Here is a 17,381-nt window from a genome sequence, read left to right on the forward strand (position 1 = left end):
TCTTGCTTTTTCCATGATCCAGCGGATGTTGGCAATTTGACATTTTACAGGAGACAGGGATCAAGACCATCCCCATGGAAAAGAAATGCAAAAAAGCAAAATGGCTGTCTGAGGAGGCCTTACAAATAGCTGTGAAAAGAGACGTGAAAAGGAGATATAAGCATCTGAATGCAGAGTTCCAAAGAATAGCAAGGAGAGATAAGAAAGCCTTCCTCAGCGATCAATGCAAAGAGATAGAGGAAAACAACAGAATGGGAAAGACTAGAGATCTCTTCAAGAAAATTAGAGATACCACGGGAACATTTCATGCAAAGATGGGCTCAATAAAGGACAGAAATGGCATGGAACTAACAGAAGCACAAGATATTAAGAAGAGATGGCAAGAATACACAGAAGAACTGTACAAAATAGATCTTCACGACCCAGATAATCACGATGGTGTGATCACTCACCTAGGGCCAGACATCCTGGAATGTGAAGTCAAGTGGGCCTTAGAAAACATCACTGCGAACAAAGCTAGTGGAGGTGATGGAATTCCAGTTGAGCTATTTAAAATCCTGAAAGATGATGCTGTGAAAGTGCTGCACTCAATATGCCAGCAAATTTGGAAAACTCAGCAGTGGCCACAGGACTGGAAAAGGTCAGTTTTCATTCCAATCCCAAAGAAAGGCAATGCCAAAGAATGCTCAAATTATCGCACAATTGCACTCATCTCACACGCTAGTAAAGTAATGCTCAAAATTCTCCAAGCCAGGCTTCGGCAGTATGTGAACCATGAACTTCCAGATGTTCAAGCTGGTTTTAGAAAAGGCAGAGGAACCAGAGATCAAATTGCCAACATCCGCTGGATCATGGAAAAAGCAAGAGAGTTCCAGAAAAACATCTATTTCTGCTTTATTGACTATGCCAAAGCCTTTGACTATGTGGATCACAATAAACTGTGGAAAATTCTGAAAGAGATGGGAATACCAGATCACCTGACCTGCCTCTTGAGAAACCTATATGCAGGTCAGGAAGCAACAGTTAGAACTGGACATGGAACAACAGACTGGTTCCAAATAGGAAAAGGAGCACGTCAAGGCTGTATATTGTCACCCTGCTTACTTAACTTATATGTAGAGTACATCATGAGAAACGCTGGGCTGGAAGAAACACAAGCTGGAATCAAGATTGCCGGGAGAAATCTCAATAACCTCAGATATGTAGATGACACCACTCTTATGGCAGAAAGTGAAGAGGAACTAAAGAGCCTCTTGATGAAAGTGAAAGAGGAGAGTGAAAAAGTTGGTTTAAAGCTCAACATTCAGAAAACTAGGATCATGGCATCTGGTCCCATCACGTCATGGCAAATAGATGGGGAAATAGTGGAAACAGCGTCAGATTATATTTTGGGGGGCTCTAAAATCACTGCAGATGATGACTGCAGCCATGAAATTAAAAGACGCTTACTCCTTGGAAGGAAAGTTATGACCAACCTAGATAGCATATTCAAAGGCAGAGACGTTACTTGCCAACAAAGGTCCGTCTAGTCAAGGCTATGGTTTTTCCAGTAGTCATGTATGGATGTGAGAGTTGGACTGTGAAGAAAGCTGAGCGCCAAAGAATTGATGCTTTTGAACTGTGGTGTTGGAGAAGACTTCTGAGAGTCCCTTGGACGACAAGGAGATCCAACCAGTCCATTCTAAAGGAGATCAGTCCTGGTTGTTCTTTGGAGGGAATGATGCTAAAGCTGAAACTACAGTACGTTGGCCATCTCATGTAAAGAGTTGACTCATTGAAAAAGACTCTGATGCTGGGAGGGATTAGGGGCAGGAGGAGAAGGGGATGACAGAGGATGAGATGGCTGGATGGCATCACCGACTTGATGGAGGTGAGTATGGGTGAACTCCGGGAGTTGATGATGGACAGGGAGGCCTGGCATGCTGCAATTCATGGGGTTGTAAGGAGTCGGACACGACTGAGCAACTGAACTGAACTGAACATGAATACAACGCAGGAAAACAGTCGAAACCCTCACCTTAAATACCATCATTGCTGTTGCTGCTTAGTTGCTAAGTCCTGTCCAATTCTTTGGGACTCAATGGACTGTAACACACCAGGCTCCTCTGTCCATGGAATTTTCCAGGCAAGAATACTGCTTGTTGTTGTTCAGTCACTAAGTCGTGTCTGACTCTCTGTGACCCCATGGACTGCAACACACCAGATCTCCCTGTCCTTCACTATCTCCCAGAGTTTGCTCAAATTCATGTCCACTGAGTCGGTGATGCCATCCAACCATTCCATCCCTGTCACCTCCTTCTTCTCCTGCAAGAATAGTATGAAAAGGCCAAAAGAACACTGGAGTGGGTTGCCATTTCCTACTCCAGAGGATCTTCTGACCTAGGGACTGAACCCAAGTCTCCTGCATTGGCAGGTGGATTCTTTACCACTGAGCCATGTGGGGAGTCCAAATACCATCTTTAGCTAAAGACAAAAAATTGTTTTGCACGCTGGTTTGAGACTTCAAAGGCCAGGAAGGCAACTGACATGGAGATAAAAAGCAAATGTTTGGTAAACAAATAAATGCTTGCTGGGTTCCTCAGAGACAATAGGACACGGAGAAGAATTTTAACAGACTTTGGTAGGTTCCCTCTTGTCCACCACACCTAGTTCATACTATAGTTATCTCTGGTGACAGCTCCCTTCCTAGAACAGGTCCTCTGGCTACATTCTGCTAGACAGAGAAGGGGAAGGTCAAGTCTCTTTCAATGTCTTTTGGACTGTGACTGTTTTCAGATGGAAATAATGCACGTGCAAAAGAGACATGTTGGGGTGGTGAATTTTACTCTTCTATGGATGAATGCCAAATCCAGATGAAGGGACTTTCCTGGTCCCTACGGTGGATAGGAATCCGCTTGCCAATGCAGGATTCCATCCGGGTCTGGGAAGATCCCACATGCTGCTAAGCAGCTAAGTCCACCTGTTGGCCGCATCCACTGAGCCTGCAAGCCCAGACTTCACAAGAGAAGACACCGCAGGGACATCAAGCATCGCAGTGAAGCCCAAGCATCACTAAAGAGCGCCACCCCGACCCAACGCCCATAAGTAGAGAAATCACATGCAGCAAAGAAGACCGATTGCAACCAATTGATAAATACTTAAAAAAAAATCCAGATAAAAAAAAATCACTTAATTATTAAATTTTCATCTTTGGCCACTCCATGCAACACCCGGGACCTTCGTTTCCCGAGCAGGGACTGAACCCCTACCACCTCTAGAGGAAGCCCAGGATCGTCGGGGCAGTCCCCCCCCAATTTTTCTTTTTTAAATACATCTCCAAAAGCATTTATTTCTATGGGAAGATTGCAGAAACACCGGTGAGAACGGAATTTTACTTTCACTCCGCATTTGCTCACAGGTCTCCTTCTCTACCTGGCTTCACTGACTGGGAGCCACTCGCCCCATTCCCGAAGGCTTCCAGTCAGCCCGGCCAGCCACGCCCTCCGGGGTACCTCGACGCCTCGGCCCGGGCAGCGACCCTAAGAGCTTCCTGCGTCTCCCTGCCGTGAGGAGGGAGAGCGATTTCGGCCCTCCCCATCTTCACATGGCTCCCAGGACGCTGCCATCTCTCCGAAATCCTCACCGGATCCTCTCCCCTAATTCCGTCACTTCCGGAATCGGCCATTTCCCACCCCCCGCCCCAACTTCCCCGGCACCCGGAAGTGCGTAATCACCCAGCGCCGGCGCTGGCCGGCGCTCGCGCCTGACGCTGCTCAGGCGCTCTGGGAGGCTTTCTTAAGTTTCTCATGCTCGCTTGCTCCGCGTGGAGAGGGTCCCGGACAGGAACGGGGATTGTTCCCTCCTCGGCGCCGCCATGCAGGTCTCCAGCCTCAACGAGGTGAAGATTTACAGTCTAAGCTGTGGCAAGTCCCTTCCCGAGGTGAGTCAGGTCGGGTCCTCCTCCTCGCGGATGCCCCTCTCTCCTCCGCTCCGTCCCTGGCAGTTTCTGCTGGCCCCGGGCCGGCCCCGGGCCGGGGGAGGCTCAGAGGCGAGGGATGGTACCTGGGGAAGCTGATCGGTGCTGGGAGACGACGACCGCGCTGTTAGCGCGCCAGAAATTGGGCCTCGGGGTAATCAGGATGGATGAGTTTTTCTTGAACTATTTTGGGGGAAAGTTCTCTAGACAGAGGAAGTGTCCCTTTGGACTTGTATGGATGTTCAGAATCGCTGCTACAACCAAGGAGGAAAACGTGGACAGTTTGGTTGACAGATATTTCTCCCCCGTTTAAATGCCCCTCATCAGCTTCCCTGGTGGCTCAGACGGTGAAGGATATGCCTACAATGCGGGAGATCCAGGTTTGATCCCTGGGTCCGGAAGATCCCTTAGAGAAGGGAAGGGTAACCCACTCCAGTGTTGTTGTCTGAGGAATCCCACGAACTGAGGAACCTGGTGGGCTACAGTCCCTGGGGTCGCAAAAGAGCCGGATAGGACTGAGCGACTAACACTTTGACTTTTTTCAGCTGTTCTTGAAATTCTGTTATATGCCAAGTTCTAGAAATACAGCAGTGAAGGGAAATGCAGGCTTTGCAGCTGCAGAATTTATGACATGGACATATTTTTGAACCTTGCTGAAGTTAACTTAATATCATTGAGTCTTTAGACGTCAAAACTGGAAGGGGCTTGGAAAGTCAGTGGTTCTCTTCCAATCTTTTCATGTTAGAAATATGCAAAGTTCCAGGGAGGGGAAAAGTGACTTGTCCAGGGGTCACACACCTAGGCTCTGACACATCGATGTTATTTCTTAAGAGTGATGGTCAAGCCACTGTGGAAGCACTACCAGTGAGAAGAAAATTTGGCAGAAGGTCTTTTCCACTTGAGACTACTTGTTAGACATGGCCCTTCCTACATCCTGCTGTTGGTCTGAGTTCTGCCCTTGGGAATCAGAATCAATTTAGCTTTTTCTTGTGTCCGACCCTAAAAGGTTTGAAGCCAAGGATCAGTTTCGTCTCAGAATTCAGGTTAAATAATTCCTCCAGCTGTCACACAGCACGATCCCTCTCAGTTTGTTCTTTTCCTCCGTGCATTTCCTGGGACGTGAGTACGTGCAGGCAGCCCTGAGCTAAGTGTTGGGATACGTGACGAACCGGTCGGATATGGTTTCCTGTTGGAGAAAAAGGTAATAAGTAAGCAAATAGAACAACTTCAGATACCGATAAGTGCTTTGAATGCTGAGTGTCTATAAGAGAGCTGTTGTGGATGAAGTGTTCAGAGAAAGTGGTTTGGACTAAAGCCTTGAGGGCAGTCTTCTCTATAAGAGGCAACCTTTGAGCAGAAACTTGGATAATGAAAAGGATGGAGTCTTGTGAAGATAAGGGGAAAGGAAGAGTTTTTTTGTGCTGAGAGAACAGGTGTCAGTGACCCGCAATGGAATGCACTTGGCACATTGGAGACACAGAAGCATCACGGTGGTGGCTGTGGAATGCTCAGTGGGGTGGGAGAGTCGGGGCAGATGAGACTGAAGAGATGGGCCTTGTAGGCTCAGGTAGAAAGTTAGGGTTTTATTCTTAATGCCTATGGAAGCTATTGTTGGGTTTCAAACTGGCTACTCCGTGTCAGATTACAGCAGCTGGGGAGAGTAAGTGGGGATGAGTTAGATGGTCCAGCTGAGAGACTGGTGGCTTGGGCTAGGATGGTAGCAAAGGAGATACTAAGACTTGGTGGGGTAAAGGAGGTGTTTTGGAGATAGGCTAGTGGCGCTTGCTAGTGGGTTGAATAGCAGTAGGGAGTTGAGGTGAAGGGAAGGAAAGAATCCAGAGAGGACTCTTAGTGTTTGGATCTGAATGACTGGGGGCACGGTGTTGCTGATAGTTGAAATGGAGAATTGAGCACGTTGTGGGTCAGGGGGAAAGTAGTGGGCAAAAGAGATCAAGATTTTATTTCTTGATATTGAAGTTTTGACGTTCTAATAAACATCAGATGGAAATGTTGAGTAAACAGGTATGTGTATCCTGCCAATGGAATCTCTGAATCTTCTTTTAAAGTAAATCTGACTTATCAACAAATTGACTATTTTGCTCTACCTACTTCAAATGTAAGATCCACTAGGGTTTGTTTTTTTTTCTCCCCCCAGTGATGGCAGGGTGCCTGTCTAGTGGGAGATTTAGATCATCAGCATCTCCGGAGCTCTTTTGCTGGGTTTCAGGTTAAATTATTTGGCATTGGTAAAGTGCCATTGTCTATTAGCAGTGATTTTATAGAACACAAAGAGGATGCCCGGAATCAGTGACAACTGTCAGGTCTTTGGTGAACTTTTAAAACTTAGACTGATTCATTCTTGTACCGGACAGACTCTGTCTAGTGTGCTGTCCTGGAGTGCTGTCAGTTTGTACAGAAACTCCAGCATAAATTGTCTTTCCTTCTTGTCATCCCTGTGGTACAGAATTTCTGGTCCTTTAAGGTCCCAGGCTCCCATTTAGAAGGCAGTCTCCATCCCCTTCTCTTTGCCCCATGGTCATGATGTATGAGCATCCCTCATAGCATGGGAATCATAGCATTGGGCTTCCCTCATAGCTCAGTTGGTAAAGAATCTGCCTGCAATGCAGGAGACCCCTGTTGGATTCCTGGGATGGGAAGATCCGCTAGAGAAGGGATAGGCTACCCACTTCAGTATTCTTGGGCTTCCCTGGTGACTCAGCTGGTAAAGAATCTTCAATGTGGGAGACCTGGGTTCAATCCCTGGGTCGGGAAGGGATTCCCTTCTCCTTTCCCTGGAGAAGGGAAAGGCTACCCACTCCAATATTATGGACTGTATAGTCCATGGGGTCACAAAGAGTCAGACACGAATGAGAGACCTCACCTTCACTTTTCATGATGTATGAGACCAGCTGTTGAGTGAACTGGCCTCTTCTTGAGCATAACTTCTGAGAAGAGGAACCTGAATACCCTGTTAAAGGAGAAGCCCTGGTAATACACCTCTGTTTTGCTTGTCTTTTGTTGTTGTTTAGTTGCTCAGTTGTTTCCAACTCTTTGTAACCCTGTGGACAGCAGCCCACCAGTCTCCTCTGTCCATGGGATTTTCCAGAGCAAGAATGTGGGAATGGGTTGCCATTTCCTTCTCCAGGGGATCTTCCCGACCCAGGGATCGAACCCAAGTCTCCTGCATTGGCAGGTGGATTCTTTACCACTGAGCCACCAGGGAAGCCCTTTGCTTGCGTTAGTTTGATGTAAAAGAACGTATCGAGTGCCCAGAAATACAGTTTAACATCACCTTTAGTTGAAACATTATTGCCTCAAATGAAATCAGAACAATATAATCACAAAGACTAGTATAAACCCACAAATCAGTGCTCTGAAGACAAAGACAGGAGGAGAACTCTGGCTCGGACTCAGGCCCTTCAAAGAGTGACACGTGTTGCAGTGTCCACCCTTCCTCAGGTATCACACATCACAGCGAGTGTCTTTAGGAGTGGGTCTGCGTGACCACAGAGCCCTAAAGATTATAATGTCCGGTGTCTAACATGGGCTCTACATTGGGTTTGTGCTTTTAGAAGTGGTATCTGTTAATCTTTCTCTTGGTTTTCTTTGATTTCTTGAGCATATGTTTTTTTAACCTTGTGATTATTGACATTTTGGGAGGGACAGTGCTTAGCGTACAGGCTGTCCTGTGCATTGTAGGAGGTTTGGCAGCATCCCTGACCTCTACCCACAAGATGCCAGGAGTGCCCACCCTGTCCCATTGTGCCAACCAAATACGCTTTAAGAATTGCCCCTAGTTGAAAATGGAGACTTGACTTTAAGGTAATTGTACTTTATGGTGCTTCATCATTGGACCTGTTCATGCAGTGGGATTATATTGCTAGCTAAAATAAGGTATAGTAATTACAGAACAAAATGTGGTGTCTGTGAATATGAGTTTTAAAAGTATCATTTATTTATCATCAAGTCTCAGCTATTTATCTAGGTTTTTGTTTTGTAAAAAATATATTTATTTGAGACAGTTTCTCCATTTAATGTTTTGCTTTTTAAAATTTCACTTCAGGTGGTTCCATATATTAGTTATAACCCATACTATTTGAGGCTTACTCCTTTCCCTTAGGTTGATTAGATGAGCTAGTTTTCTCTTGTGTAAAAATATGGTGGTTCTTAAAATATATTGTCTAGTATAGGAAAATGCATACCAGGAAAAATCTGTATTCCAGGATGTAACAGTAGGGTTAGGATTACAGAGTATTTTCCTTTTCTATGTTACATATTTCTTTAAGTTTCAGTTTTTAAATATGAGCACGTATTATTTTTTGTAAGCAGAGAGACCGTTCAAGTAAATGTGTTTTAAAATGAAGTCTCTTCACTTTTCTTTAAGTGGCTTTCTGACAGGAAGAAGAGGGCACTTCAGAAGAAAGATGTCGGTGAGTATAATTTATTTTTTTTTCCCATTTCAGCCACATTTGTGATCCCTATTATAATGCTTTTACTCACGTATTATATTTAAGTGAAGGTTCAGAAAAACAGTGGAATTCGTGTGGTGGGAAATAAACATTCTTGCCCTTTCCCTCTGAAGAAAACTTTTGTTGTGGTAAATACAGTCACCTGTGGGCCTGGGGTTTGATTTTCACCAACTCACACGGCAGTCAGTTAAGCCTCTTACTGTTTCATGGATGATGGCAGAAGTCATAAGACTCCTGGGTCAGAGACAAGGACCCCTTGAGTCGTGTGGCACAGCAGATAGCCTGCACACCAGCATTCTTCCATCACGTCCCTGCCCAGAGTCCCATGGGGGCACTCCGGGTGGCCTGTATGGGTGCTCCACATGCAGTAGGTTTGTGCTGCGGCTGAGGACACTGAATATAGGGGTCCACTGCCTTTAAAGTAAGCGGTAAGCCAGCTGGCTCTTTGTCTAGAGGAGACTCCCTCGTAAAGCTCCCCAGCTGCATAAATAATGCTGAGAAATGACTCAGGTTAACAGACTAGCCAGGGCCTTACAGTCTTGCCATACCCACTGAAGCAGTCCTAGAAGGTCTAGCTGTCCTAACTGTTCTGTAATCGCTTTATTTTCCAGCATATTAAAATCTTTTTCCGTTTGCTAAATCCATCTGTCAGTTTTTGAGATATAGAGACGTTGGACCTTTTTTTTTGAACAAAGTAGTTTTATATACAGGACATATAAACATGAACCCTGAAAGATCATTGTAGAAGATTTTGATTCTTTAAGTTATGACAGCAGGGAAGATAGGCTTGTAAGATCAGTTTTTAACTTAAATCATTTCAGACAGACTTTTATTAAATTTTCTCTGTTACAACTTGTCATGTATGAAAAATGATTAACTTCCCATATATTTTGTTCAAGGTATTTTCTACAAATCAAAGACCTAAGATAATGAAGGGGGTTCTGGATGTGAGATAAATACCTCAAAGCAAGCATCTTGGAAAAGTAGGCTTTATATAGTATCTATAAAATTAGAAAATTAAGGACCTCCCTGGTGGTCTAGTGGTTAAGAATCCGCCTTGTAATGCAGAGAACGTGGGTTCGATCCCTGGTTCGGGAAGATCCCACATGCAGTGGAGCAACTAAGCCCCTTCGCCACAACTCTTGAGCACGTGCACCTAGAACCCGTTCTCCACAAGAGAAGTCACAGCAACGAGAAGCCTACACACTGCCCCTAGTGCGTAGCCCTCTCTAGCCACAACTATAGAAAGCTGTGCTCAGCAAGAAGACCCAGCACAAACAAAAATGATAAATCATTTAATTTTTTTTATAATTAGAAAATTAAAACTTTAAATCAAAGGAAGAGAGCAATTGCTGCTCTCACAATGCTTACTGATTCTGATTTCTTCTGTTTCTCTCTTTGCCACTCCAGTGTTCAAGTGTGTAAGCAAACAGACTCAGATTATTTAGAGGAAAAATGTAGTTCACTGACTACTTTCTAACCCATCTCAAAACTATCCCGGTCTTCCAAGCTGTGTGGCCCACTCTTCCTTAGCTGGTTCGAATCTTAGGTTCAGGTTTAGTGACCGAGGCAATGAGGGGCCGGACAGTCATACGCGGTCCTTGCAGAGGGCACATACAGCAGCCAGCCAGAATCCACACCCCCTTGTGTTTGGGAACCTGTTTTTGAGAGTCCATCTTAGCGTTTTAACCCAGAGAGATTGCTGTAAGTCTTCTCTAGCCTGAATCCTATTGGCTGCAGATCAGTGCTGCCAAGGAGAGGCAAAAGGCAGCTTGGTACCAGTTTCTTATATAAATTTTTAAAGATTTTAAAGGTTTAAGCTTATTAAGCCATGATCCATGATAGAATAATAGTAGTGGTTTAATGTTTATTCTGTCCCCTTTAATCCGGGGCTTGAAACTGGATGCTTAATGGCGCTATTACGGACATTTCCCACCCCCCACCCCCAACCCCATTAACGGTGATACTCTTTGCTTTTTGAAAAGTACAAATAAAATGGTGTAGAAAAATAAGGCAGGAGCTGGGAGAACATCTTGCTGGTAGTGCGGCTGTGTTGGTGCCTTCCCAAGGCTGAGAGGCCCTGGGTTTTTGTTGTTTATAGGGACTGCTCCACACACTCTGTCTTCCTGCGACACAGAATAAGCATGTGGCCATTAAACCAGTTATGTATTTTCTTTCTTTGCAGATGTCCGTAGGAGAATTGAACTTATTCAGGATTTTGAAATGCCTACTGTTTGTACCACTATTAAGGTATCAAAAGATGGGCAGTATATTTTAGCAACTGGTAAGTATCATTTTTGTTATAATTTAACATATGTTTCATACCAGGAAATGCTTTAGAGGAAAAGGCAAAATTATTCTAATATTTTATTATTAAAAAATTTCAAACATACAGAAATACTGGAAAAATTGTACAGTGAACAGCCATTTACCTCTCACCTTGATGCTTCAATAGTTCGCTGTGTTTGCTTTATCACCTGTCTGTTATCCATCTTTCTGCCATCCATCCGTCCACCCTGTGTTTTGATGCTTTTCAGAGTAAGTTGCAGATGTTAGTATCTTTCACCCCTAAATACCTCAGTGTGTATGTCATTAACTAGAGTTCAATATTTGTTTATGGCTTTTTTTTTAATTTGCATAAGTAAATAATTTTGATGAGTTTGAACAAATGTATATACCTGTGTAGCCCAAACCCCCAGCAAGATCCAGAACTTTCCTTCCACTTAGAACATTCTCTTATGCTCCTCACAGTCAGTCCCTGCCCCCACTCATGTGTAGCCAGGCACCTCTCTGTGATTTACTTTTTCCCCACAGACAAATTTAGCCTGTTTTAAATAGACTCTTTTATATAAATGCAATCATGTACTATGTATTCTTTTTGTGTAAGACTTATTTCACCTAGGACTTCGTATTTCAGATTCATTCATGTCATTATATGTGTGAATAGTTCTTTTTTTGTTGCTGTTACCAAGTGATATTTCCTTCGAGGAATAGGCCACACTTTGTTTATTCTTCAGTTGATGGACATCTGAGCTATTTTCATTCTTTGGCTATTATTGATAAAGCGTTATAAACCATCTCATACAAGTCTGTTTTGAGGACTTTGCTGGGTCATAGGGTAGGTGTGTATTTAGTTTGATGAGAACCTGCTAGGTATTTTTCCAGAGTAGTCAGATCATTTTATACTCCCGCCAACAAGGAGTGAGAGTCCCAGGAAAGATCATTTTTATCATAATGATTTTCTCTATCATGTACTAGTATTTCTTAGGCTACTAAGACCTGTGTTAGCAATAATTCATCAGTATGAAAAAGCCATAAAATATAGGGAACTTTTAATGCATTGTCCTTTACAGCAACATTACTCAACCACTTTTGGTTGTGATTTTGCTCCATATATTCTAGGTATTGTCCACTTACTTTTTATTGTTGTTTTTGTCTTAACATTCATCTATATCTCTTTTCCAACCACTTTCTTCTTTGACAGCTTTTATACATCTCCATGCTATTCTCTTTTGTTCTGTGCTGGTGGTTGTCTCATTACTAACACTATCCATGTGTTTCAGCCTCCAGTTCTATGTTCCGGATACAGACTACAGTTGTAGATCATATATAACATATATGTTACGTAGAGAGTATGTATGTGTAGATATATTGTACTATAATGTGTGTGCTCAGTCACTCAGTCATGTCTGACTCTCTGACATTGTGGACTGGAGCCCCCCAGGCTCCTTGGTCCATGGGATTTCCCAGGCAAGAATACTGCAGTGGGTTGCCATTTCCTACTCCAGGGGATCTTCCTGACCCAGGGATCGAACCCTTATCTCTCACATCTCCTACATTGGAAGGTGGGTTCTTTACCACTAGTGCCACCTGAGAAGCCCATGCTATGCTATGTACTATTTTTAAGTGAGATCTTGGGCTTTGATCCATGTCAGAAAATACAGAACTACTTCATCGCTTTCTTTTAGAAGTATCCTCATTGGTTTATGAACTTCCCTGATGGTCCAGTGGTTAAGTCTCTGTGCTTCCACTGCATGGGGCATGAGTTTGATCCCAGCTTGGGAACTAATATCCCACATGTAGTAGGGCATGGCTAAGAAATTTTTAAATATAGAAATATCCTTACTGGTTTTAAAAATCAGTCTTTTCCTGATTGCAAATGTGATAATCTTATAAAAAATGTAACAAATACACAGGAGAAAATGTGAAAGACCCTAAAATTGTATTAGAATATACCAGGTGTCTCTGTGCTTATTCCTCCATCGTTTTTTTGTGCAGAGGACTAGCACTGTCACAGTCGGGTTTTACGGAAGCCGGATCGTATTAATATTACGAGCATCACCCTGCAGGGCTCACCTCTCTTGCTGCACTCACTCTGCGTTTCACTTCATGCTGTGTTTTGACAGCTTCCATGTCAGTGGTTACAGGTCTGTGTTATCCTCTTTATAAGTCGTATAATGATTTACCATCATTTACGTAATTGTTTCCCTCTAGGTGGACATTTAATTTGCTTTCGTCTTTTGGCCATTTGTAAATAATGCTTCAGTGAACATTCTTCATGTCTTTGGTACACTTATGGGTGTGTTTCTGTAGAATAAATTTGTATAAATTGAAATAAAGACTTAAGATGTAAGAATATCACATATTTTACAAATACTGCCAGATTGTCCTTCAAAGAATTTGTAACAATTTAAACTTGTCACTGTACTTTCCTGGTGGCTCAAACAGTAAAGAATATGCCTGCAGTGCAGAAGACCCAGGTTCGATCCCTGAGTTGGCAAGATCCCCTGGAAAAGGGAATGGCAATCCACTCTAGTATTCTTGCCTAGAGAATTCCATGGACAGAGGAGCCTGGTGGGCTACAGTCCATGGGATTGCAAAGAGTTGGACATGACTGAGCAACTAACACTTTCAAACTTTCACTTTCATGCTTGTTACCAAAGTATGAGAGTAGATTTTTTTTTTAATATCCACCTAAATGCAAATATTAACCAATTTCTCATCTTGGCCATTTAATAGATAAAAACTAGTTTTTAAAAAACCTACTTTGTTAAAGTATTTGTGAAGTTTATTAGTTATTTGTATTTCATTTTCTGTGTCTTGCTTGTTTATATCCTTTGCTCATTTTTCCCTTCACATGTTAGAAAGGGCTGCTTTAAATTCTTTTTGTTTGGTAAGCTTATAATTATCCTGCTTAACCTCTAAACGAAAAGTATAATCAAATATTTGCAGGATATTGGTAATAAAAAGTATGTCCTTTAGGTTTTACATCCCATCGAATTTTTTATAGGAACATATAAACCTCGAGTTCGATGTTATGACACCTACCAATTATCCTTGAAGTTTGAAAGGTGTTTGGATTCAGAAGGTAAGAGATTATATTTGAATTCACGAAAATAGTTTTTATATTTGGGTACTTTTCTCCTTTTTAAGCTGGGCATTGCTTGTGTATTAGTTACAGTAAATGTGGCAGCTTTGAAAAGTTCATTTCATTACTCATAGCTCTGTTGGTGAAGTCCACGCAGGCTCGCCTGTGTTCTGTGCTCAGGACTGACCTCACGGTGTCAGCGGGATGGGACTCTTCCACAGGCCTTAGGCAGGATCTATCTTCAAACTTCCAGGTGGTTGGCAGAACGCAGTTTGCTGTGGTTGTTGGGCTGAGGTCCCGTGTGCTGCTGGCTGTGAGCCGGGGGGCCACACTCGGCTTCTGGAGGCCCCTGTGTGCCTCCTCACCTGGTCTCTGCCTCCTTCAAGCCAGCAGCAGTTCCTTGTGCCCTGAATCTGCCTCTTCTGCCTCCAGCTGGAGAAAACACTCACTGTTTTTAAAGGGCTTGGGAGAATTATAAATCTCAGCTTTGCCATAAAATGTGATGTACTCACAAGAGTGGTGTCTCCTCATGTTGACAGGGTCCACCCACACTCTCCAGAGCAGGGGACTGTACCCGGGGGAAGGTCAGTGGGGTTGTTCTTAGAATTCTGCCTGGTACGAGGGGCAGGTTGAGATGGGAAAGTTCATCTCCAACATGGAGATGGCCCCATGTTTGAGGTGAGGGAAAAGACCTTAATGGAATTTGTATTCTCCTAACTTGTTTCACTCTTTTATTTAAAAAAAGGCAATACAAACTCCATGTGCTGCTAATAGTAACTGTTTTCACTCTTCAGTTTTGTTAACAGGTATGCTATGAATGAGTAAAAAGTTACTCTTACCTTTTTTCAAGCAAACATTTTTGAGCTTTTAATGTTTGTTATTTGAACATCTCAGAAAAACTGTGGCAAAATTTACGAATCATTATATTTTGTGAATTTATTATCTAATTTGCTTCAGTTCTGTAGAAAATGTAGCTGATCTGTACTAAGAAACTATAAAATGTTTAACTTTCCACTTGGTGGTTTTTTTTTTCCCCCCACTTGGTGTTTTGAGGGCAATATAGTATGACATCTTTGTTCTTGTTTTATGTAGATGGCAAAAAAGGAAGCAAAACCCAGCATTTGTGTATAATATTTGTATTGAATTAGAATCTGCATCAATTGTATATTTTTATTAAAAATATTGATAATTATATTTTTCTTACTACTTCTTATTTTTCAGTTGTCACCTTTGAAACTTTGTCTGATGACTATTCAAAGGTATGTTTTATAGCATTGGTTTGTACTGCCTGTGCTCAAGAAATGAATGAGTGGAGTTTATTTCTATGATAAGTGTTTTTATGGTATTTCCATTGTTAAATTTAAAGTAGCTATGCAGTAAAATAAGACCTATTCTTTGCTATTAATATCTGTTTAGTTTGTCTTGTGAATGTGACAACAGGGATGGAGATAGTCTTTGGCAAGTCTAGTATCAAAATAAGTTTTCCATAGCATGTATGAATAAGATGTGACCTATATTTTTAAGAATTGGTAGCTGTCATCTTTTTAGACCATCTTATATCCTAGATGTGTGATTTTCATTATTGCATTTAAAGTAGTATTGTTTGCCGGGTTGCTTTCAGTTTCTTATTCATATGTGAAAAGCACAATAGCAGGTTGTTTGTTTACTATTCTTAACTGTGCAAGTAAGTGGTTGTGGTATACACTGAAGCAGTTCAAGACACAGCTTATATGTTTACATTCACTTTTTTAAATTTTTGGTGCCATTAATGCATCTTTCAGCTCTGTGGTCATTTTCAGCAGTTACAGGATTGTCAGTAGAAGTGCCTTATTAAATTCAAAATGAAAAATTTTTAGTGATGTCAGGTGTTACTGTGAAGGAAAATCGAAATTTCAGAGCTGGTGTGTTTTATATATAGTCTTCAGTTCTGGCAACTATGGAATACAGTTTCCATAGCCTGTGGTAGCTATTTATCATATGTTTCAGAATATTCAATTTTATGATAAATTTTCTCTAGATACTGATAAGTTTGCTTGTAAGTCTTTCAGTTACAAGGTAAAGTTTGCCAAAAAACCTGTCTAGAATGCAGGAAGGCATTAAGTAACTAATGGAGAGGTTGATTCGTAACCTATTTCTTAGCCTTGATGGTAAGTTGTGTTTATACACATGTGTTTACAGAGAGCAAGAAAAGACAAAATGAGAGTTTTTCTTGCTTTGCCAGTTTCAGAGATGATGAAATAAGCACTTTATCTAGAAATCTAAGTAAACTAATTTTCTTGTTTCATTTTCAGATTGTCTTCCTGCATAATGATAGATACGTCGAATTTCATTCACAGTCAGGTTTCTACTACAAAACCAGAATACCAAAGTTCGGGCGAGACTTCTCTTACCACTACCCGTCCTGTGACTTGTACTTCGTTGGCGCAAGGTACGGGGTCTCATCACCCTTTGTTTTCTCCTTTCCAGATTCCCAAACGGTTTCTGTTCTTAATATGGAGGAGAGGGATTAAAAGAAGGATAAGACGTTATCCCTGCCTTCTGGCTGCTCAAAGAGGGTAGTTCCAAAGTGACTGGCTCATTTAAGGGTCACATCCTTGACTTTCATTGGCACGGGGCTCTAAATCTAGAGACATGGTAACCCAGTGGGGCGACGGTGGTGGGAAATCAGTATCTTAGCCCCAATGCATGCGTTGTAAAGCATTTTATTCTTAGATGCTACCTTCTTTATGATTATCCATTTTAGAAAATTGAGAAAACATGAAAAAGAATAAAGAAGAGAAAAGTCACCTATCCTATAATTATGCCACGCAGAGGAAGGCCTTATTAGTATATTACTGTTATTTCATTGTAGTCTTGTTCTTATATACACTTACAGATGCATTTTGGATCTTGTATCCTCCTGTTATTTGTAAATAATATTCTACTTAACAACTTCATAATTTTTCCTTGGCACACGGATGGTTGAAATCACTCTTATGCATGAACAAATTTACAAATAAGGTGATTTTCTTTTAGGTTTAGAGTACATCTTTGTATCAGTGTTACAAAGGGAAGCAATGCCTTATGACAGATATATGTTTCTAAAAATTTATCCTTACTTGAAGAAAAGTTCCTTTAGTTTACTGGATTTTTAACTCTTTTATTATTTGGCAGCTCTGAAGTTTATAGATTAAACTTGGAACAAGGACGGTACCTGAATCCTCTACAGACTGATGCTGCGTGAGTGTTGTTATAAGAATCCAGCTGTATTTATTTCTGCCAGGAGGTGGAGCCAGACTCCCAATTTGTTGTCACATAGCCTGTGTTGCATTTAATCAGAGCTCTCTGGGCAGCTTAGGTAAAAGAGTAACATTGAATTTTCTCCTACACACAAAAAAAAATCGCTGAAAGACCTAGTGATGTCTTAAAATTAAAAAAAAAATTTTTTTTATCTACCCAAAAAGGTTTTAACTCAGCCCAGAAATTCAGTTATTGTTTTTTGCTGTGTTCTTTAAATTTTCATTCATGATTTAATTTTCTGATATTTTCTCTTGTAGGGAAAAATTTTTTTTTTTGGTAGGGAAATTTTGAATTAACTCAGAGTACCATT

The 17,381-nt window shown here is 41.8% G+C and overlaps 1 protein-coding gene across 3 annotated transcripts in view; it reads left to right on the forward strand.

The window, feature by feature from the left end:
- The first annotated feature begins 3,724 nt into the window (after positions 1–3,724).
- NOL10 (nucleolar protein 10) overlaps positions 3,725–17,381 on the forward strand; it is a 90,061-nt gene continuing 76,404 nt past the window's right edge. For 2 of the 3 annotated variants that reach the window (XM_070799138.1, XM_070799140.1), the window contains exons 1-7: positions 3,725–3,919; positions 8,340–8,385; positions 10,610–10,708; positions 13,715–13,792; positions 15,014–15,051; positions 16,084–16,220; positions 16,946–17,011. In XM_070799138.1, coding sequence (XP_070655239.1) covers positions 3,854–3,919; positions 8,340–8,385; positions 10,610–10,708; positions 13,715–13,792; positions 15,014–15,051; positions 16,084–16,220; positions 16,946–17,011 — 530 coding nt within the window. In that variant the 5' untranslated portion in view covers positions 3,725–3,853. Of the gene's footprint in view, positions 3,920–8,339; positions 8,386–10,609; positions 10,709–12,702; positions 12,852–13,714; positions 13,793–15,013; positions 15,052–16,083; positions 16,221–16,945; positions 17,012–17,381 lie in introns of those variants that run through there. The other variant, XM_070799139.1, reaches the window with a different exon arrangement.

The sequence above is a fragment of the Bos indicus genome, chromosome 11 (genome assembly GCF_029378745.1).
Source record: "Bos indicus isolate NIAB-ARS_2022 breed Sahiwal x Tharparkar chromosome 11, NIAB-ARS_B.indTharparkar_mat_pri_1.0, whole genome shotgun sequence".
NCBI classification, from domain to species: Eukaryota; Metazoa; Chordata; class Mammalia; order Artiodactyla; family Bovidae; genus Bos; species Bos indicus.